The sequence below is a fragment of the Vanellus vanellus genome, assembly GCF_965231255.1.
Source record: "Vanellus vanellus genome assembly, chromosome: Z".
Lineage (NCBI taxonomy): Eukaryota > Metazoa > Chordata > Aves > Charadriiformes > Charadriidae > Vanellus > Vanellus vanellus.
Window position 1 is genome coordinate 67,562,331 of NC_138908.1, and position 24,119 is coordinate 67,586,449.

Genomic DNA, 24,119 nt, shown 5'->3' on the forward strand with positions numbered 1-24,119 from the left:
TCAGCTGTTCTTGTTGTCAAAGGCATCCCTTTGTTTTCCAGCTGCTAAGGGTGGGACTCAGCCATCTAAAATATAAACATCTATTTTACTATATATTAGGTCTACTTCTTTCTCAGTTTAATAGAACATACATTTCCACAAAGGAAAATTTTATGGGGATTTTTTCTTTTAAAGACATATTTTAGCACATGATAAATCACCTTCTGAAGACAGGTATTTCTGACCACCAGTTATACAGCCATGGTAGACTACTAGCTTAGAGCAGATACATAAATCTTAGCTGACTAAGACCTTAAGTTGCTGATTGCACTTGTATGTTACCCCTCCCTCCCCCCTTTTCCAATATAAAACCTGGATCTTCACCTTACCCAGCTTGTTAACTTGGCTCTTTTCACTTTGGTGGAACAACACTGATGTGTATCAACCGACAATCTGTCCCTAAGTGTTGCAGTTACTTAAAATTCCACGACAGATAAAAGAAGTTGCTATTGTATACTTTTCTGAAGGCTTTCTTGTTTGAACTACTCGGAAGCAAACATCACCAGTTTTGGAAGTTCCGCCCACAAGCTTATCAGATTTAGAAATCTGAGTGGAAATCTTGTCAAGATACATACAGAAAACATCACTCAATTTAGTTCTGTAAGAGAAAATCTTCTGATTTAATAGTCAGAGGTTCACTCTCCTATAATGTAGCTGTTAACTCAGTCACAACAGTCACAGCGCTTGATAAAACTTTTAGATCTTGAACTTAATATAATGTTGTCAAATTCACCTGTTTCCTTCCTGTAATGAAGTTAAAATCTTTCCTAAATCCTTACTTCATTTAAAGGAGTTTGGCTAGATTTGTGTACAAAAGATGCAAATTATAGGGTAATTGCTAAGTTAGATTTGCAGGTGATTCAGTTCTGGATGAAAGACTGCCAATCAGTTAAATGAGGACCTTCTCGACACTAAAAGTTGTTAAACTTATTTCTTTCCTCCCTAGCTTATTGAAAGCCAGACTACAAAATCCCTTCCAGAAACTGAAAATAGAGCCGATTAATCTCAAAAATGCTAGAAGTCTGGCAGCCCTGGAGATACAATTTGGGTTACCAAGAGGATGAATCACAGTAATTCAACATTGGTCCTTTCAGACTTGGAAGTGATTTGCCACAGAGGAGGATTTGTTCTATTATTAAAAGTTATATGTGATAAAAAACTATGAAACTATGAAACAGTCAACAACATTTAAAGCCTTTGTTCATACACCATTGACAAAATCCACAAGGCAGTCAGAAAAAAAATCCCGTATAACTTAGGTTTGGAATTATATTTAATGAGACAAATCAATGGAAGAGATACTAATGGACATTTTATGTGGGTGACCCTACCCATCTTTTAAATTGCTAAAAGAAAAGAAACTTCCAGCATTTAAAATTAATTATACATAGTCACTAAACAAGATATCCCTGTGTCACTGGACTGTACCTGTGGATTTAACTGTATCCTTCCAAAAGAAACAGCCATAGTAAAAGATGAGTGCCACTCTTGAAAACTCAAGTTCTCACAAAAGACATACCCTCATTTTGGTCTGTTGAACGTTGTATTTGGGCAAATCATTAACACAGGCTCCCTTCTGCAAAATCAGAAAGAAACAGCTGTAGGAAGTGAATTGTACTGGCCTGCAGAATGATTCTATCTCCTAAGAACTTCTGTACATAAGGAAAAAAAAACAGATTTACCTTCGCACTCAGCAGAGTTCATCTGGACTTGGACTGTAAATTAGGCAAACCCACTGGATACGCTTTATGTTCTTATTTTACTACACGGAAGTAAATCAGGAAAAAAAAAGCAAAAGGGAAAAGAAAAAGGCCTCCAAACTTAGAAAGGTTTAGAAAAACATTGCCTGTTTCTACTATGTGAGGTCTGCCATGCTGTGCTCCTGTGTCATTGCTTTGTGTTTGAGACTCTGTGTGTGCTGGAAACTTTGCTTTGCACAGTGATTGCACTGAGACAAAAGATGTATTAGATGAACATGACATTGTCAACAGAGACAGCCCCTAGCATCTTTCCAGAACATGTTCAAAATACAACAATCTCCTTATGCAGACCTAAGCCAGTCTTCCATGAAAACATCTCCCACTCTTATAAAAAAGCTGTACATATTTACTTATTTTATTTGAAAAGAGAAAGAAAGTTATACAGTTCTATTTCACTTCCTAGCTGGCAACACAAAATGGAAAATATCAAAGAATTAAGTCCCAAAGGCTATGCTGTGCTCATAGCGAACTCCATAGTTTACACAAAGAAAGAAAGAAAAAGAAACTAAGAGCTCAAGAGAGAATGGTTATCACAAGTCAGCTAGGAGACAGCAGCATTTCTATGTTTGCAAAATAAAAATAGGGCTTTGTAAGTCAAGGTTACTCAACTTATTTTGCAGAGATGCCTCACAAGGGTCTAGCCAAATCCAGGTTGGGCTAGTAATGTAAACTAATAATTTTCCCTCCTTTTTTTACCTTGCTTACATATGTGAGAATGTATTTTATTTTTTAATCTACAATCATTTCACACACCGTGTCTGGCTGTCCTACAGGACACCATGGGCCCAAATATGAGTGGCTAAGAACCACTACATTGGGGCCTAGGGTTTCTAAAGGAATTCAAAAGGAAATAGACTGTGATATCTGAGGCTTACAAAGAAGTAAAGAAATTTCATAATTTAGCAAAAGAAAGCTAGTATGTAATCTACCACGAATTACAATTACACCAACTTCAGCATCTTAGCAATCCTTTAAAAATGGAAATCAAAGCACGAGTATTATCATAAGATTTCCTAGAATCTACCCAGGTCCTGCATCCTTCACCATGATGAAACAAGGAGACTGCAGTCCTGCCATGCCTCACCTCCAATCTCTTCTGTGATTACTTGTGTACTGCTACACGGCAACTCTCAGAAACCCTCGTAAGGGACAGGCAGGTAAAATTCCTATTTCCCTGGATCCTGTTACTTTCAAAGTATTAAGGGTCATTTGTACATGACAGAGGCCTGAGTATTAAAATGCCTGCAATGGAATTTTCTTGCACTTTTCTGGTTAGCAAATATAGTTTCATAAAAAGCTGGGAGGCTTTTCCTGGAAGAAGGCAAAGAACTGATCTGTTTTACAAGTAAATAAATATTTATGTACAACCAGTCTTGCTGTGTCAGATCAAAAGTATCACAGAATCACGGAATGGTCAGGGTTGGAAGGGACCTCTGGAGATCATCTAGTCCAACCCTCCCGCCAGAGCAGGGTCACCTACAGCAAGTTGCACAGGACGGCATCCAGGTGGGTTTTGAATGTCTCCAGAGTGGGAGACTCCACAACCTCTCTGGGCGGCCTGTTCCAGTGCTCTGCCACGCTCAAAGTAAAGAAGTTCCTCCTCATGTTAAGATGGAACTTCCTATGTTCGAGTTTGTGCCCGTTACCCCTTGTCCTATCACTGGGCATCCTCTGTAACAGTGTTGATGATTAAATCTTTTGGGAAAATTGTAACAGCAAGGTGGACATACACAATAGTTCTTTTTAACATCCCCTTAACCTTCAACCACATGCAGCTCTGTGATTTCCTGAGCTGGAATTAGTTTCTGTGTCTATAAATACTCTCAGTGAGTATTTCTTCCATGAATTTGCCCAGTCTTCTCTTAACTCGTGTAAACTTTTAGCATGTGCAGTGTCCTTTAGCAAGGACTTCCATTGCTTATCTACAAGTATGGGACTGACAGAATGTATGAAGAGATTCCAGGTTTTCATCTTTCTATCCCTTTAAAATCACAGGTTCATTCCTCTCATATAGACCAGCCCTTATAATGGCTGGTTTACAGCAGGACATTTCTGTAGGCAGTCTTAGCTTTTCAAAAAAAAAGCAAGAAGTGGTCGTGATTTTAGCTCTAAATATATGAGTTAAATCCCCAGAGCTGATGTCCAATTAAAGGTGTCAGATACAAATGTCATCTTTTATCATTGTTTCTTCCATTTAGCTTTTAAGACTCCCGTTCCCATACAATCATAATGGCATTCATTATCTTCAGTGTAGAGGCATTTCTCCTGGACTATCTGACTTTTCTGTAAGGTCTTTTTATCTTTCAGGTGTTAATTACTGTATTGCTTCAGGTGTGGCATTCATTTTTACAGGACTCCTCATATATGCTTCAATCACATCATTTTTTTACCTCTTCCCCTTTAATTAGCACAATACTGCTTTTCTAAGCCTTTCCATTTCCCAGCCAAAGCAACTATAACTCCCTTTGCCATTATATGATCTTGTAAATGCCTTTTTGTCTTGATAGATTCTATGCTTTCTGCAAACAGACATGCTCACTCTCAGCTGCCATCTAGTGAGTTTCTTTGTCTACCAGACTCATCATATCCAATGACCAAATTGATTTCCCGCTGATTGCCCCTAAGTCACACTTCTGTTATTACCCTTCCTACCTGCTATCAGCTCTATCTTATGGGATGCAGGCAGCTAATGACATTATTCTGACGCCCTCGTTTCTTTAAACTGCCTGAAGTAGTTCTCTGAAAAAAGCATTCTTAGCACCTGCATGGACAGACTTTCCAAAAGGAATTTAGCCTAAGTAAGAACAGGAAGCAGGATGGTGGCTCATGGACATGAAGTAAGTAAGACCATTGCCATATTCAAAATATCATACAAGCATTCATTTCTCCACTGTATGTTTGGGGAGGGAGCAATTGGGAGCATTCAGAACAGTGCATGTGCCATTTGTCAGCCCAACTCCACACATGTTTTCTAAGGCAATTCATGAATACATCTGTCTGTTACCCAGACTATCAGTGCATATCCTGTTCATTTGTTACAGGCTTCCTCTAATAGCACATTGATCCCATGTATATAGCAGGCCTGCCTACACATTTTTCCCATCCAAACTCTTTCTCAGCAGACAATTGTGTGTTTTGGACAAAATCAAGTATATTTATTAAAAAGAAATACTTCTTCAAAAAACAAAGCACTAGTCTTGCCTTTGTTTTCTAGACTAAAGAAGCCACACATTTTGTTTCCTTCTATTTCCTTTAGTTCTTCTACTCATTACAACAAGGTTTTTCTGCACCTGTCTTCAATTTGAGTTCCTTTCTACATATGAAGTATCTCCAGTGCAGAAGACAATGGAATAGTCCCATTTCCTCTGGAAATACTTCACCAGGGACATGCAAAAGCCATATTAACTCTTTTTCATTGGATGATTAGTAGGAATCCTTTCTGTCTTGTATACCCAGATTGTGCCTTTCTTCAGTGGTTGCTAACTGAATATTATTGTTGTTCCCAAAGTGCCCAATTTGGTACTGACACTTGAAAGACACAATTTTTTTTCTGTATGATATACTGATCCTCTTCTATACTGGTAACACTCCCCAACTTCCCATTATTAACAAGTTTTATTAGCATATACCTACCATGTATTAAGTTTACTAACTATTTGAATCCTAAAACCTTTCCGCAATGCATTCTAAGTCTGATGTCCTGTCCTTTCAAGACATCTTGTCATTAGTTCCTTACCCACCCTTCTTTTCATTACTAAACTCCATTTTCTCCCTGGAATTTCCTTGATTCCTTTTGTTTGTACAGTTAAAGAATCTTACATTTATATTTACATCCAGCCAACTGGGATGCTTCTGTACTTCACTCTCACATTTCCAGTTCACAGCATAGGTCAAGCCATCTCATGTGTGGTCATATCCACTAAAATCTAGGAACCCTAATCACAAACAGATATCTCCAAATAAATTACAGTTGAAGTAAATTGCACTTATTGCTGTTAAGAAGTCTCATACGATGACTAGAATTTAAATATCTTTTGAAGAAGAGGTCAGAAACAAGCAGTCCCAGAAGTTTCAGGACACTGTAGAAAATGCCAGTCCTAATTACAGGTGGATATAGAATTATAAAATATCACACTTCCAGGGTTTTTTTTAGCTCAGCTCATCCTAGAATGATTCATTAAGCTGAACAAATGTAGGCCTTGCTAGCCAGCGTGACACACCAAACCATCTAGAAAGGAAAACCAGAATCCCCTATGAGAGGTTATTTCTTATTCCTTTCTGCAGGGTTGGCTATATTTCCAAATAAAATAAACTAAATTCAATAGTAACCAATCTATATGGGGCAAAAATGTTCATCAAGTATCATTCTCACTGACCTAAGTTTGGAATAAATGAGTTGGTTAAATTACTCTATCGACAACTTTCATCTGAGCTGTTGACTGAATTAATTGAGGCAGAATTCTCTGTATTTCTCAAACTGCAATTAATGAATAAATAAAGTCATAACAGGTAAAAACTGTGGAAAGAATTTGTTTCTGAGCAGTTAGTAATAAACCATTCTGGGTTAAACTAGAAAATACCTAGATGATTACACAGGAACAATGTATTTATTCAGAAAGGATTGAAGGAGATTAGCCTTCAACTACATTGAAAAGAAAGAAAAGTGTAAAAAGCAGCTTCTCCACTAGAAAAAAAAATGTAACTATTATCCTAACTGATTTTTCTTAGTTGATAAAGAAATAACAATGTAAATACAGAGCTAAATCCTCCAGGGATGCTGTTTTGCTTGATGTCAGCTTTTCACATGTAAAAGCTGAGTGCATTGTCCATAATGTGTTAGCTACTACAAACATTATCCTGATGTGACACAGAGCCCTTTATGGCTCCATCTTCTTACAAAACGCACTTAAGCATACTTCCAGAACATAAGGCAAATTTGGTAGTGTTAAATAAAAATTAGTTGCTTTTGTGTGACCCCTATCCTCCCTCCGTCACTTGTGTCCCTCTCAACCCAGCATTATTTCAGAATGACTTCAAGCTGTTCTAGGACAGCACAGGGAAACAGCTTGCACTGAGCAGCAGGAGAAGGCAAAAGTGAGCTTTAAATACTGTTTCTACACACCCCTTTTCATGGTATTTACATTATGGCTTCTAGCCAAGGCTCTGGTGCTCCGATTTCAAAGCAACAACCGCACAGCAAGAGTGCAACATTTTGCTCTAATCTACAACACAGATCTTATTAAAATGCAGTGAAGCCCTGTATGGGCTTTTTTTGTCTTCTTTGTAGACTCACTGCAGCTGTATAGATGTCTTAAATGTGCCACTAAAAGGGTTCACAGGACCTGGCAGCACAGTTGATTTCACTTTAAGGAATGCTGTCAACATCAATTTCATTTTGGAAATAGACTTATTCTTGCTTCTTAAAATGATAGCTTAGTAAGTATAAGTTGCACCTCAGAGTTTAAAATATACTGTCAGATTTCTTTGGATTTTATTGAGCCTGAACAATTAAAATAGCTTATTTGTTTTTCAGTGTTAGCCCAAGGTTCCTGCTTCAGACCCTATCACAGCTAAATCATTCCAGTCCTTTTTTCCTTTTCCCTTCCCATCCTGACTCCTCACTTCGAGTAAAAACAAAGATCTTGTTATTCAGGTACACATATATGAAAACTTTTCTATCTTCCCTTTTCCTTTCTTATCACCAGTTTTTATGGAGCCTACGTAGAATCTACATGATGCTTGCACACATGTAAGTGCTGGTCCATGACAGTTCCTCCACTGGTATATGCTTCCCTGCATGGGAAAAGCTGGTGACCTGCAGATCATGACGTGGAAGGCAAAGGCAGCTGAAAAAAATGTTATACCAGACTGTCTGGTCACAGATCAGGGGGAGCTGCAACTATTTTACATCTGGCAGGATGCTGATTTCTTGGCCTAAGGGATGGAAGGATGCATTTCCCAGGAGTCCGACAAAGAAAATTCCCTAAGAAAACTCCCTATAGAAAAGTGTTTTAGAAAGTGTCTTAAACTAGCTCAGTTTCTCTTAAAGAATCCCCACGGAAATTTCCACTTAAACAGTGAGATAAGCCTTATTTTAATTATGCTAAATGCCACCTTCTCTTTCCAATTAATCTTTGCCTTTGAATACAGACATATCATTTTATGGAAACAGGAGTCTTTGTCAGAGAATATTTAAAGTCCAGTGGTAATATATATAGTCCTAAGCTGGTCACAGGGACATTTCTATGCTGCAAGCAAAGCTATACAGCAAAATTGTTGAAGTAGGCAACGGAGGGTTTTGTAAAGCACAGAACTTTGTAAAAGAGTGAAATCTTTGACCTAATATTACAGAAGGCTTTAACAAAACCATTGAAATATTGGGAAAAACAGAAGAATTTAATCCTAATTGCAGTTGCAGGACTGACATTTACCTCAGGTTTCCTCTCCAAACTGAGGCCAGGAGTTTGCAACCACTTCGGTGTTGGTGAGTGTAAGAGGAAGCATATGGGATCAGGCCACAGGGCTCTCTAGCCCAGTATCCTGACAGTGGCCAAAAGCAGTTTCCTAGGAAGGAGTACGGAGCACGTAGCACGTACACATGATACTTCTCCAAATATTCTCCTAACACTTGTGGCTTAGGAATTTTGACATAGATAACATCAAGCAAATGGCTAAAAAACAATTTTAGATCTAAAAGGATTGGTGGGATAAGGCATGTTACAAATGTGCAGAAGTGTTTGCAACATCAGAATTTCAGACAGTTTTAGGAGAAACAAAGTAGACACACGTTAATTAGAAACCAGTCTATGACTGTTGAACTCATTTCCCATAGATCAACGAAATATCCATCAGACAGGAACAACTATTGATCAATTCTGACCTGGATTTAAATCACAGGCCTGAGGCTGAGAGACTCTGTACGTGGTTACCATTCCCAGAACCATATAATTCCTTAGCAGCACAACTTTACTAGGAAAACTGAAAAACAGATGGTCCAACTGAAAGACAATCAGAAGTCCCAGTATTCACTTCCCTAAGTAGACAGATTCTCAGACTAGAAGTAGAAGCAGCAGGAGGAGAAGGAACTGAAAAGAAACATGAAAATAACCACATTGTTTATAGCTAAGCAGTAATACTAACATCTTCTTGAAGCATTTAAGCAACCAAGGGGCTTTATATGCCTTGATGCTTTACACATCCTATCAGCTTTCTTAGATGTAAAGATAAGAATGCACCTTTCAATCCATCAGTGCTGTTGTGATAACAAAACATTAAGCAAACTTTAAAATCACAGTAAAGTAGCAGTTTCAGCAGCGAAAGCCAGGGTGATGGAGTGATAGGCACCATCCTTTTTTTGAGTTGGATTTAGAGACAGTGTTTGAAACCCTTAAGACATGTGCTTTTAATAGCAATAAAATTGTAATGGCACATCAATATCTGAATAGTCAGTGGTACTTTTTAAATAAAAGCATGTCAATTTTAAAAGTGACATCACAGGCCAAAGCAGCCAGTCTCACAAAGCGTAGAGCATGTGCTTTTTGTACTGAAGTCCGTCTGAACTGAGTATGTCTTTTACACTGCCAAGATTTTCTTTGGCACTGAAGAATGGGTCCTGGTTCTATACAAGAAATAAATCAAGCAGTTTTACAAGTTGTGTATTGGGTATAATAAATGCATCTATATTTTACACCCAGAATAGGTCCCAAGGTAGCATTTCTTGAAAAAGGTTTTACAGAGTTTTCCAGTAAAGGACTGCAGTACCACTTTTTCAGTGTGATTTGCAAGGAAATAATACAAGCCATCACATGTAGTATTCGTAGCTGTTTCTGAGTTTTTACACCATTTATGGTGCCCTGTCTCATAAGCTCTTGGTCCCATTCTCACGCAGACTCTTTGGTGCTTTCTCTCACATCATGCTCACTGCATGAGCAATTGAAGTCAAACTTCAAGTAGCAGCTCACGTATTACCTTCTCAGTCTCTGCTTATATTTCCTTCTGCTCTGATGCCTTTAAAATTTAAGCTATATAAACTCTTTACATTATGTATACATGATATTGATTATATAAACTACTAGCATCTACTAAAGTTTAGAGAAAAGGCAAGCTGCCTTGTCTGCTTTTTAGGTAAGCAACTTTCTTTTCCCTGACATATACCTACATTAGCCATCTCCCCTTCCCACCTGCTCATTTCTGCTTGGCTGGCTAAAAGTTAACTATTTCACCATTTTTTTTTTCTTGGCTACTTACCTAAAACAATGGGAACCTGAGCTGAATTGGATCCATGGATGCAACTTTAATTTAGACAGAAGAACAGGTACAAGAAACAGGATACAGAATACACAGGATAAGGTAAAGAGAGCACTAAGAAACCCTGAATTAAGGAAAATATACAACTTCTGGAAATAACTAAGATCCCCAATCTATACAAAGATTAAAAACTCCTGGCAGTCCTTGGACCGAGATCTGAACACAATATCTGTACCATGACTGTACTATAATGGGCTTTCTCTTGGCTGTGCAAATCTTTAATATTTATTGTGGAAAACTCCAGGTGCTACAAAAAATAGGGAAAAAATCCCCACACAATTATGGAAAAATAATGATCAATGAATGCCAATATTTCTGAGAAACAAAGTATACCAAATATGACTTGCACATAAGTGGAGGAGCTCACAGTGAAGATATAGGAAGCACTGCATGAAATAATACAGTAGTAGGAAAATAGGATCCTACCCCAAAACTTTCAGGTAAATATTCTTTATGGCTCTTCAAAGATATGTATTGTATAAAAATAAGCAAAGGAGAAGAAAGGGAATATTTTAGGCTAACAATATCCCATCACAAATGGGATAACATTCAACTGTTGAAGGGCAGCTTAAACCAAAACAAACACCGTCCAGAATTTCACCTTGTTTCAGCTAACAGAAAAATCCAGAAGGAGTTTGTGTTCTGGCCGTCACAACTACCTACCTCATAAACCATCTTTTCCCAGTAATGGTTCCTTTAGAGCCTTCTGACAGAACAACATTTGTGAACACATTGCATTGCTTATCAACACAATCAGGTCATCCTAACCCCAAGGCTGGCTGGAGCTGCTCCCCTTTCAGGCCATGTCTAGAACAGCAAATTAAGTTCTGCCAGGGAGCATTTTTGGCTATGGAATTTGTCCATACTGTGAACCCGCCAGCATGTTTTCTCACACAGTTTTTGACCCAGGTTTGCTAGCACTCTGCGAAACAGTTCCTGGGCAAGGTTCATGGCTTAGCACAGGACAGAGACCTTTCCCAATACAAAATGGGAATGTGTCCATCCTCTTTCACAGACTAAAAGAGTTTATGTATGGACAAAAGCTATTGCATGCCAGCTGGCTTCAGTGCCACAGGGCAGTCTTGGTATGTTTAATTTACTAGTACAGATGGATCCAGAGAAATCCCAAATCCCTGCAGTTTTCAGCCTTCTATGTCACTGTCTTGAAATCACATGTTGCCTTATTTATGACTGGATACACATTTGATTTTCATGCTGAGATGAAGAAATTTCATTTTTAATATTAGATTTACTATCCTCATCTAAAAAGGCTGTGTATTCAAAGCAGCAGCTACACATTGTCACCAGCACCTGAGAAAGGAATTATGAAATAAACTTTGATGTGGCTATCATACCAACTGAAATACTCAGATGAGTCAGATGTGACAAAATCAGGCCCTGAAACTCCTGTCATGAAACATTTGCTACATTTGCTAGCCCCTATCTCCACATGCTACTCTTAACTCCCCTTTTATTACTTCAGCTTTCACCACCTTTCTTCTGAACCAGTGTATTTATGATTCTTGCACTGATGCTATAGCCTTAGTCACTGTTACAGGATATTTCTGCAATATTGCACTGCCTCCACACTTGCAAGTTACTGTAGGATACTCCTTAAAGACTCCAATACCAAGACAATTTTCATTCATACTGGTACTCCCACAGACACCTTTAACACAAAAACACACACAAAAAATTACTCTCATTTTAACTGAACCCTTTTTTAATGCTAAAGCAATGTTAGGAAGCTTGTAGAGCAAAAAATCAGGTTCCTAACATTTATCGATTTTTTAACAGCTACTATAGTTTTAATTATTGAATGATGACATTGGATTTCCTCATTCAGCTTATAAAACCCAGTCCTCGCTTAGTCCCTAAGCTCTATGACAATTTACAGAAAACAGTTGATGTGAAGAGAGCAACATTTTGGGTATCAAATGAATCTGTCACAATCAGTTCTAGGAAGGATATGCTCATATAAGCAGCTCTTACATTGCTCTAGGAGGATATCTTATTTGTGTATGATCATTGTACCTAGTCCATGATGCCTCTGGCTAGTCCCAGGGAAAAGCACTCTAAGCAGCAAAAGGCCATGCAGTGTTATTTTGGTAATTGCACCAACATGCTGCAATCAGATAGAAACTATGCAAATGTTGCTATATGAACACAGTTAGAACATTTTTGTGTAACAAACAGATCAGAGAAGGAAAACTCAATGACATATTCCTCAAACAAAATTTGCACTGACATCAGTTAGAAATCACTAAGAGTTCTGATCAACTAAGTTTTAAACATAAGCTAAAGATGTGGTATGGATACATTCTCAGTTAAACAAATATGTTCGTCTGTCTTTGTAAATCTTACTCTGTTTTCGAGGAATCAATATCTGCACTTTATTTTTCCTTTTTTCCCCTATTTATTTTGAAAAATCCAACAGGACTGCAGTAGGTAAGCCTGGGCATGGCATTGCCTGAGGGTGGCAACCCTACTGGGATCATTTACACTGTTCCTGGGAGCACGGAGGGCTCAGGAGCGTATCTGAAATGCTTGCACACTGACAAATGTAGTATGAGAAACAAACAGGATGAACTGGAAGTCTTGGTCAGCTCGCAGAGCCATGACATCATTGGTATTAGTGAGGCTTGGGGGAAAGAGTCCCACAATTGGAGTGCTGGGATGGAGGGCTACAGGCTGTTGAAGAGGGACAGCCAGGGCAGGTGAGGTGGAGGTGTCACACTATATGTAAGGGAGAGATTTGACTGTACAGTCCTTACAGTTAGTGATGATGTGGTTGAAAGCCTCTGGGTAAGGTTTAGAGGGATGGAAAACAAAGTAGATGTTGTAGTGTGTGTCTGCTACCAATCACCCAGCCAGCGTGCAACCACCAATGAGTTATTCTATAGGCAATTAGGAGAAATTTCTGCATTGGTACCCCTTGTCCTTTTGGGAGATTCCAAATTCCCAGACATCAACAGAGAATATCATACTGCTGTGACAAGCTGGAAATTCTTGGAATTTTGTATGAGACAACTTCTTGTCACAGGTACTCAGTGAGCCAACCAGGGAAGATGCCCTCCTGGACTTGCTATTTGTGAATAGAGAAGGACTCATGGGGGATGTGATGGCAGGTGGCTGTCTTGGCCACAGTGATCATGAAATAGTTGAGTTTAAAATTTTCAGTGTAATGAGAAAAAAGAACAGCAGAGTTGCTACCCTGGAGTTCAGGAGGGAAAACTTTAAGCTATTCAGGGAGCTGTTTAGCAGAGTACCCTGGGAATCTGGGAGTCCATGAGTGCTGGTCAGTCTTTAAGACCCACCTTTTAGAAACACAGGAGTAGGCAATTCCACCGTGTCATAAGTCAAGCAAAAGGGTCAGAAGACCAGCATGGCTGAACAGGGAACTGCTCATGGAGCTCATGACAAAAAAGAAACTGTATGATCTCTGGAAGCCAGGTCAGGCTTTCACAGAAAGATTACAGAGCTGTGGTTTGTTTATGCAGGGTGAAGACACAAAATGCCAAAGCTCAGTTAGAGTTGAAACTGGCCAATATTGTTTCAGATATCAAGAAGGGGTTTTTTTGAAGTATGTTAATAGCAAAAGGAGGTCTAAAAAAAACATTGAACAGGTACTTTTTGAAGATGGTCATCTAGCCAAAAGGGATGAAGAAAAAGCAATGTGTTTTTTGCCTCGGTCTTTAATAATCTGATAGACTTTGGGCTGCCCAGTCCCCTGAGTCAGAGGACCACGAGTGTGGGAACAGTGACTTCCCATTTGTGGACACTGAAATTGTAATGGACCAGCTGTATCAGCTGAATGTTCACAAGTCCAGGGGACCTGATGGGATTCATTACAGAGTTCTGAAGGAGCTAGCAGATACTATGGCAGGACACCTCTCTATCATCTACCTAAGGTCTTGGGAGTCTGGGGAGGTCCCCACTGACTGGAAGTTAGCCAGTGTTGTTCCCATCTACAGGAAGGGCATGAGGGAAGTAAACTACAGAACTGTTAGTCTAACTTCAGTTCCTGGAAAAAATATGGAGAAGATGACAGTGGATACTATTGAAAGACATTTAAAGAGCAACGCATTCATCAAACATACTCAACATGGGTTCAAAAAGGCAAAGTCCCGTTTAACTAATTTGATATCCTTCTATGATAAGGTCACCTGTCTAGTGGATGAAGGGAAGGCAGTGGATGTAGTTTTTCTGGATTTTAGTAAGGCTTTTGATATTGTCCCTTGCAGCATCCTTCTGGACAAGTTGTCCAACTGTGGGTTGGGTTCATGGTGCACGGGGTGAAGATCAGGCTGAAGGGCAGAGCTCAAAGGGTTGTAGTGAATGGGGCTACATCTGGCTGGTGACCGGTCACCAGCAGTGTTCCTTGGGGCTCAATTCTAGAGCCAGTTCTGTTCAATATATTTATCAGCAATCTGGACGCAAGACTGGAATTCACCATTAGCAAGTTTGCTGATGATACCAAACTGGGAGGTGCTGTTGACTCTCTTGAGAGACTGAAGGCCTTGAAGAAAGATCTAGACAGATTGCAGCACTGGACAATGATTAATGGGACAAAATTTAACAAGTCGAAATGCCACCTAGGATGCAGTAACACCAGCCACAAGTATAAATCAGGAGAGGAGTGGCTGGAGAGCAGCCCTGCAGAAAGGTATCTGGGTATGAGTCAGCAGTGTGCCCTGGCAGCCAAGAGGGCAAACTGCATCCTGGGGTGCATCAAATACAGCATCACTCACCAGTCAAAAGAGGTGATTATCCCTCTGTATTCACCATCGGTGCAGCCTCACTTTAAGTACTGTGTGCAGTTCTTAGCTCCACAATTTAAGAACTATATTCAGGTACTCAAACGCATACAGAGGAGGGCAACAAAGCTGGTGGAAGGGCTGGAAGGCATGGCCTGTGAGGAGCAGCTAAGGACTTTGGGTTTGTCTAGTTTAGAGAGAAGGAGGCTGAGGGGTGACCTCCTTGCTCTCTGCAGCTTCCTGAGGAGAAGTGGAGAGGGAGGCGCTGAGCTCTTCTCCTAGGTATCCAGTGACAGGACACATGGGAATGGGTCAAAGCTGCACAAGGGGAGGTTTAGACTGCACATCAGGAAGCATTTCTTTACTGAGAGGGTAGTCAAACCCTGAACCAGGGTTCCTAGACAGGTGTTTGATGCCCCAGTGTTTCCAAGGCATTTGGGCAATACCCTTAATAACATGCTTTAATTTTTGGTCAGCCCTGAAGTGATCAGGTAGTTGGACTAGATAATCACTGTAGGTCCCTTCCAACTGAAACAGTCTATTGTAAATGTTAAGTAACAAGTTCTACTGTCCAAATAAGCATATATTTTCTTTATAAGCTCTTGCATTCTGTTCCTTCTATTAAACCACTGACCAAGTTTACAAAAGTAATGCCAACCTTTATGGCATTGCAGCTACAGGGTATACCGAATGTAGTGATTTATACAGTGAATACAGTGATAGATTTATAAGGTTAAACTTAATTTTATTTTCTGATTTGCACCTCTGAGCTTTTAATCATTTTCTTTAGTGTATATTTTTGTCAGAATTAGTATTAACAAGCCTTTTTTTAATTCAACATAATTTAAAATCTACCAGTTTGAAACCAGAAGACTCTTAAAGCCTTCCAGTCTCATCCCTATAATATTACTAGCTCAAACCACATGGAGGAAAAATGTATTGCGGTTTATTATTTGACACTGTAAAACATCCTAAAGCCCTCTGATGGACTTCATCCTATGCACCTATGTGCTGCATACAGACACAATTCCTTTCCAAAATTTCTTACAGTTTCTGCTGAGAAATCAATACCTTTTTAGGTAAAACAAATTTTTATGTATTTTTCTCCTTTAAATGGTAAAAAAACTATGAATATGCTGTTTTCATAAGGTCCATATCAGGGTTGTCACATTTATAACTTGCTGTGAAGCAAAATTTCAGGGCCAGCTGGTGGTCCTATGACAAGGTAATGCCTTATCACTAATGAACATTGAACTTGAACTCTGAACCTCTCTCAATTCCAGCAAGAAATACTGTGGAAATAAGGTGTTTGACTCGAAAGAAAAAAGGCAAACGTTACAGTGCACCCAGCAGGCTCTTTCTGACCATATGAAAAAGTAATAAAGGTAAGTACTAGAGAGACTTCCATCCTCCCTGACTTGAACAATGAAAGAAGACAAATAAATTCAGGTCCTTTGAATCCAAGAATAATGTATCATTGCCTCAAAGCAAGAAAAAACTTCAAACACACAAAAGACCTGCTGGGCAACCCAGTATGTAAGACAGCACCTACTTCAACATGGTAACCCTTGCTAGTTCATCTGTGACAATCACCCAGTGAATTTTATTAAGAAATAATTACTCTGCTTCCTTGAGTGCCCATGCTGACTTTCAAACAAATTTGCATCCTTCACTGGTAAGCATATGAGAATCTTATTCTGAGGAAATCAGTCTTTGAAGCTCCAACGTACTTCAAGTTGAGCACAAGGTATCATGCTGCAAGGTCTATTAAACATGAAGTTTAAATGTCTACTCAAGAAGAAGATGTAGAAAATTGTGACAGGATATATGTTGGATTAACTGTGCCTCTAGCTAGTGACTTAACAGCATTACTTGCAACACATTTCTGCATCTTACTGCCTGGCGAGGACAGTAGAAAAGTGGCATTCCATGTATTTCTTCAATGCACTACATGGCAAAGTAATGCAGTTCCAATCTTGTCATTCAGAACATATTTTAAAGTTGCATTTCCAGTTTCTTCTGACTATTCAAACCTGTGAAATTTTGCAGAATGTTTTATTCCGTATATGCTGAATATCATTTATCAGATGATTTCACCAAATACTTTGCCAATGATTTTAAAGGAAGTGCTATAACCTTATGCATGTTTCTACTCAGAATTAACATCAAATCACAGTCATTATGATTCATTCAATTTTATATTTTATCTAATATAAATGGTCTTCCAAAATGCAGTTTGAAATGGAAATGGATAGTGCAGAAGTACTATTCATTTTAGAACGATATTTGCATAATCAAGGAAAAGTAATAAAGCATGATATTATATAGGCAGATGTTACATATACAGATACTGCATATTAAGAACAATACAGGTGTTGATATAGCTTACGAGATGGGTTAACAGTGCTCTATTTCAGATTTTGTGCACTACAATAGCTTTCTGAGATACTTAACTGATTTTATTTAAGGTTCTAGAGGTGAAACAGTCAACCAATTTACTAGCAAGTATGCCTACAACACAATGCTCCAATGCAGAATACTCCATCTAAAAAGTGCAAACAGCAATAGTGAGCTGTTGCAATTTGGGTTAATTTGGCAATGATAAGGCTTTTTAAGAACTAGCATCAAAATTTTAATGGGAAAAAACTCCAAACCAAGAAGCAGTACTGGCTGGGGTAAAAAGCTTCAGCATGAAAACAAGATCTAGCACTATGTCCTGGTAGATGAATTTAAGAAGGCCTTTTTCATGCCTTAAGCCTCTGTTCCTTCTTCCCTAAAGGACATGGAGGCCTTATTTTTCATATGTTTCAATTGCAAGTTTTTTTTAGGCAAGGCTTGTCAGAGTCTGTATGGACTCTGCATGTTGATGCTTTACAAAGAACAACAAAATGTCCATTTTGCTAGAAATGGCAGTTTATTCCAGCTGGCAAGAATACAGCTGCTACATCCTTTCTATGCCGTGGATAGCCCTGAATGCATTTAGGTTAATGGACTGCTTTGAGCCAAGCACGTATTTGCTTGGACAGGCATTATGAGAAATATACTAGTGTCAAACTAATCACATTAATATAACATCTTAAACTAATGTTGCCAGGAGACACATGAACAATAAAATCTATCGTTGAGGAAACTTCGTAGTTAAAAGAAGAACTGTGTAAAGACTATAATATGAACACAATTTTATTGGTCCATTATCAAAAACTAATAAGATAATGTCAATATGTGAATTACCATGTGATCTTCAACATTAAAGTACTACAATGAAACTAGCAAGTTACAGCAGCAAAAACATGCACTTGACATACAGTTACCTAGTATGTAGCACTGTTATGATAATTAGCAAGAATCTAAGCTTAAAAGGTAGAGAAGGTGAAAGGCAGAGTCTGTGTTCCTCTTCCTAGAGGGCAGGGAACAACAAATGATTTGATATATCAAGGGCTGAAGCCTACTTAAAAAGACATGAATGAGATATAGCCTAGGAAACTCTGGGAAATTCACCTTTGTGCCATATTAAAGATACTCAATTTATCTGCTGTTCAAAACATGTTAGATGAACTGTTTGTATTTGATCCAAGGTTTCCCAAGGTTCAATGGCTGCCCATCATTAACTAAATTTTTAAATTACTTGTATCCATGCACAAAACCCACAAAATTTTGTTTAATAAGGCTGTTACAAATACCTCACAAAGGAAATGCTCAAAATCTTCAAGCGCCCAATCAGAGACCTGAAGCTCTAACTCCAGATCCCACATTATTAAATGTTCTGCCATCCCCCCTCTCTTTTAAGTGAATATCACCTAAGAATTAGGAGATGTGAGCTTCAGTCGCTGAAATAAGTTTTGACTATTCTTTCTTTCTGAGGGAAGTTTGCAGAAAAGAACATCTATCCCCTGGCATCACACTTTCCTACATTTGGCACCTTTCTACCATCTCTAATGTGTAGGCAAGAGATGAGGGGGTTTGTACACCTGAGCAGCATAGTTCTTATACTCTCTCTTTCCACGTTTGCTTCCTCAGCAGAAGAAAAAAGATGCTTCAGGTGATCAGGATGACAGAAATAATTAATAGAGAGAAAAAATTATGCCTTCTGTTATGCATCCACTATCATAGCTCCTACATGAATTTATAATTTGTGTGGGAAGAAACCAGATTCTAACTGGTATTTCAAGGTACTTTTAATACTGCATATCACTTTCAATAGTCTATATATTGCACCATTGTTTACACCTCACTGCACAGATACCAGTATGTGTCAACCTGTGTTATTTCTTAATGGAATTTAATTCAGTATATATACTCTGCTGTTCTGCAATACCTTCAAAATACTGTCTACACTCTATTATTCAAGACAGAAAAATGATGCAGGAAATAATTAACTGCTTTTTCATTACTATGCCATATATATACATATAAAGGTAATGACATTCAATGCAAATCTACAGTAGCTTAAATGCTATGTATCAAACTGCTACAGCTTGCTTAGTTCATAAAATTATTATTTTTGGCTTACCCAAATCTGTAGCTTAATTCTTTTTTCATTTTTGAAAACCGTTTTTACTTTGAAATCGATCCCAACTGTGCTTACAAATGCAGATGTAAAGGAATCATCAGCATATCGGAACAAAAAGGAGGTTTTCCCAACACTGCTGTTGCCGATAATGAGCAGTTTGAACATGTAATCAAAGTTCTGGTCAGATGTATCTTTCTGGCCATATCTGGAATCTTGAGCAGATGCCATCTGTAATTCAAAACAAAAAGACATATTTTGTTGTCTTTTGTATCACATAAAACTTGAAACAGTTTGATTTTATTGTAGTTTTTGATAACCTACAAATCAACCCAAGAAGTTCACAGAGGTTTAATTCTATTTTATGATTCTTGTTTCAATGTTTATAGTTACAGTTGCAAAAGAGAATGTAAACATCACTGGTGACTGGTATAAAAAAAAATTTCTAAAAATCCAGGACAGTTCTTGAGTATATCATTAAAAAGCTCTACTTTCAGAAAATGTGATGAATGAAATAGATGGTGAAAATGTAGACAAAGATACTTCACATGTACAAGAAGGAAATAAGAGCTCAATGCTGCGTTATGACATATGAGGCATATTTCCAAGCAAAAACTTAATACATATGATAGAATTCTTTTTACTGTAAATACCTTGCAGTCTTTTGTAATGCCTATAACCTTATTCAAAGCATTTTGCCATTACCAGCTTTCAGTTATCACACCATTAAGTAGTGAGTTGGGTATATATCTCTGAAATAAGGTCTTGATATTTTTCTAGTTCTAGTGTCTTCTATAATTTTGGAATTTGCAATGTTAACGCAACATCATCACAAGCGGCAGGTGTCAATGTTTACAAATTTCAGTCCTCAAAATACAGTTTTTAATCCATATAAAATACCTGAATAAGCACAGATTACTGAATACTGCTACCTATCAAGCTTATTTTGCTCTAGGGACTTCAAATATAATGGGTTTCCTTTCTAAAAAGAATGCTTTTGGCTTTCAGGAGAGTTGCAGAGATTAGCTTGAAAACCTGACCAAAATTCTACCTAGGATACTCAGAAAACAGATGGCAAAAATAAAGAATTCAGAACTAGGTAGTGTTTCACCTCACATGCTTTTAAAGAAAAAAGTCTGAAGCATCTTGAAAGCATGGTAGGATTTTAAATTCTTCGAGTTTGGCAATACTAAGGGCAATACATGTGCACACTGATTCAGACAATAAAACAGACACCATATCCTAAGATAAAGGTTTATGGAAAAACAGCTCACATCAAAGCTTTCTAAGTTAGACATCTCAGAGTGCATTTGGGCAGTCAGAGAGGACAACTGGAACCTGGACCCTGCAAAAGGGTGAGGGCTGTACACTAACCCACTTTCTCAGCAGAATTTCAATTACTGCATACATTTTCTGAACTAATTCTGCTGTCTCATAGTACAAATAACAGTATGCCAGACTCTTTGAGCTACTGAAGAGACATATAGAAGAGGGGACAAAAAGTCCTGAAGGAGACAATGGAAGTAGCAAGTCTTTGAGGGAAAATTCAGTGTGAGATTTATATTTCATAAATAAAGCAGTAGGGAGTGTTTGATTTCAGAATTCCTCTTTTATGTGGTAGTGACTAAGGTTCTTGGTTAAATGTAGTCTTGGGTACCTACGTGCTTGCATCCTGAGTGTTTGCATTGGCCTTAGTATTTATTCACTTGTTTCACAGGTGTGCAACAAAGGAGTTTGAGAACAAAACCCTAAATATTACCAAGTATACACATGAGTAATCTTTCATCTTTCTAATTTCTATCGCAAAAGACAGGAAAAAATCCTGTCCACCTTCACTACTCTCCATTATTGTAATAGCATTTGCGGATGTTTTGCTTAGAACATGAGAAAAAGAAAATCAAGTGCTGTCTATACCAGTCTAATCACAACTGCTACAAAATAGTAAAGAGTACGCTGATGTTGCGCAACAACAACAATTTGCATGCAATTTGCAACAAGTCAATGACGTGCAGCAGACAAAAGACCGTGCAGTGGCTGGGGATGCCGGTGTGTGACCTGGGTACTTTCCCCAGCAGCCTGTTCCACTGCGGTTCTGGCTCCTCTCTGAAATGCAGCAGCTGAAACCAGTAGTTACCACTTATTGCAAGAAGAATAATAATTTTCTTTCTTGATTTTATCTCCTAGAAAGCCTTCCATGCAGTTTCTTCAACTCACTTAAGGTTTACAAAAAGGGGTTTTAGCTTTAATTTGTTGGACTCGGTCCCCTGTGCCTTAAAATTCATCCCTACGCATTTTAATGCCTAACACTTCAGAAACAGTATGATTCAGTGAGCAGAGGAATCAGGAGATCTGGATTCTAATAATAGTCTTGCTAAATCTTGTACATTATGTAGCCTTCCTGAGCAAGAACCAGTGTTTCCTATGCATGATTTTAAAACACAGACTTTCCCCACAATGAAATTTCAGTGCTCTTCTAAATTAATGTATTTATGTGGACTACCCATGTGGATAACCCAATAGTTTCCTTAGAAGTTCTTAAAGGATAATAAAATAAAACCAAACACCTTCACTGTGCCTTGTACTTATGGATCCATTACTTGCAGTACCACAGGCAGAATTATCGGCAAGTCAAACACGGAATTGCGGACAGCTTTTATTTCAGGGGTAGGAATGTCTGCCTATTACAGGATGCAGAAGGCATACAAAAGGCATGGGAAAAGACTAACTTATCCACCTCCAACCTGGGGAATCATGAGATAATTAGTGAGGAATTGATAATAATTCAAACTGTTTGGAGAGACTAACTTTAAGCTAGACTGCCGGTTTCCCTAGACTATTGACCGTGATCCTTTCTCACATCCAAAACCGAAATGAGTTTTAGAAAAGTACTAGTGCTTGCACCAGTCTGAAGAAACATCAGACTCAGTACTGGTGCTAAGACTTTGCCATTACTTCCCAAACTCACTCATTTTGTAGTAAGCAACGAGACAGATAATTCAGAGTACAATTCCTATCACCTACATCAGGCTCCCACTCTAAATGATACTCCAGAGGAGTCTCTTTTTTCTGCTGACTGTAAGGGAAACCTAGATGCTTGGTCCTCTTGAGCTTTGTGAATATGCCTGCAGTGCTTCTCTTTCTTATGTGTAAGTTGCTGACTTCAATGCACTGTAGCCCACTTCTCAGTGTATTAATATGTCAGTTCACTCCTAACAGGACTTCTCTTTACTATGGAGGCATTTGGCAAAGAAATCTAAAGAAGCTAGTGCTGATGTTATGTTCCTCCTTTGGAAATTATGCTGGAAATAATCAGGAATGCCATGTTCAGGCCTGTTAATTAAATAGTACATACATTGAGGGAATCCAAATAAACATGCCAACAGACCTTGATGATGTTATGATGTTCTGTTTCCAAGACAGCAAAAATTTTACCTTTATTTTGACAAAGTTCTCATCTTAAATGATTAAATGGATATATTAAACAAGTATCACTTTCAGCAAAACACACTGAGTTTTCTCTCAATAAAAATTTGTCCTTATTTAGTAAAATCAAAGAGAGAATGCACAAGGCTATTTTCATTAGCATATCGCATACTTGCTTTTTTGTAGAATGAGCCCCTTTTCAGATTCCTACACTCATCAGGATGTTCACGCCAAAGGCAGTCTCAGGCCACCTCCTAGAGGACTCAGGACAGACTTGAAAGCCCAGTGGGAAATCTAAGCTCAAGACAACGATCAGACCTATAGTCAGGTGGTCTCACACATCTGCTCCTTACCAAAAGTTGGGAGAAGATATGTCCCCAGCTTGAATATAGTCCAAGGACAAAAAAGGATGGCTTTGTATGCTTCCCTGCTTACAGCACATCTTTAAAGTCTTTAAATTAAGATTATTTATGTGCACAGGCAAGTTTAATCATTAAGCAGAGTTTTCTACACCAGACCCAGGTACTTTTAAAGTGTCATGTTCAGCTGTTTCCTTGATCCAAAAGGAGCTAGTTAAAACAAGGCAGGGTTGAGAATAAATGTCTGAAAAACTATGTGTTTAATAACAAAACACTTAGCTATGTTACTCTTTATGGCCTTAGAGGACCTCATTCTTTGACAGAATTAATTTGAACAGCTTTCTCACTTAAGCAGAGCAGTATGCCATGACCTCTGCACATCACTTCAGTTTGCACTTACATATGCACCTTCCTCTGGATGCCTTATGCAGGATGAATTGCCCTTGGAAAATACAATGCAAAAGGCAAGAAAAGATGGGGCTGAAAATACTGAGGTTCACTCCACTTTGCCTTTCATAAATACAACGTTTTCTTTCAAAAATTACAGTAACAGGCATGTCTTAAAGGAAAAGAGAGACAGTAAGCCCAGGGAAAATGTCTTGTTTCTATCTACAGTAAGCATAAATAGACACTGATTAGCTAATTTACAGTTGTTTCAAGAGCAACGCTCCTTTTCTATATACAGTGCAGAAATACATACATTTCCATTGCTTTCTAAAAAGAATCTGACTTTAGTCATTTTTTTAGTAAAAAGAGAGTTCCCTGAATATGCCGCTTTTTGTGAGGTGATCTTTTTGGGTTTTGTCAAATATAATCAATGGATATTGAAACAATGGAATACAAGGGGAAAATTCAATGTTTATAACTCACCAGACTCTATGTAGGATGCACCAGAAGTGAGTATATCTAATATGCAGATCAAATGTCATCATCAGTCAAATGTTACCAAGATCCTTATATAGAAGAA

At 38.3% G+C, this 24,119-nt stretch overlaps 1 protein-coding gene across 1 annotated transcript in view; it reads right to left on the reverse strand.

The window, feature by feature from the left end:
* The window catches only part of RAB3C (RAB3C, member RAS oncogene family), a gene marked incomplete at both ends in the record, with an annotated part of 140,037 nt that overhangs the window by 110,734 nt on the left and 5,184 nt on the right, over window positions 1-24,119 (reverse strand). The window contains one exon of the mRNA XM_082497506.1: window positions 19,374-19,601. Within this exon, the coding sequence (XP_082353632.1) occupies window positions 19,374-19,601 (228 nt within the window). The remainder of the gene's footprint in view (window positions 1-19,373; window positions 19,602-24,119) is intronic.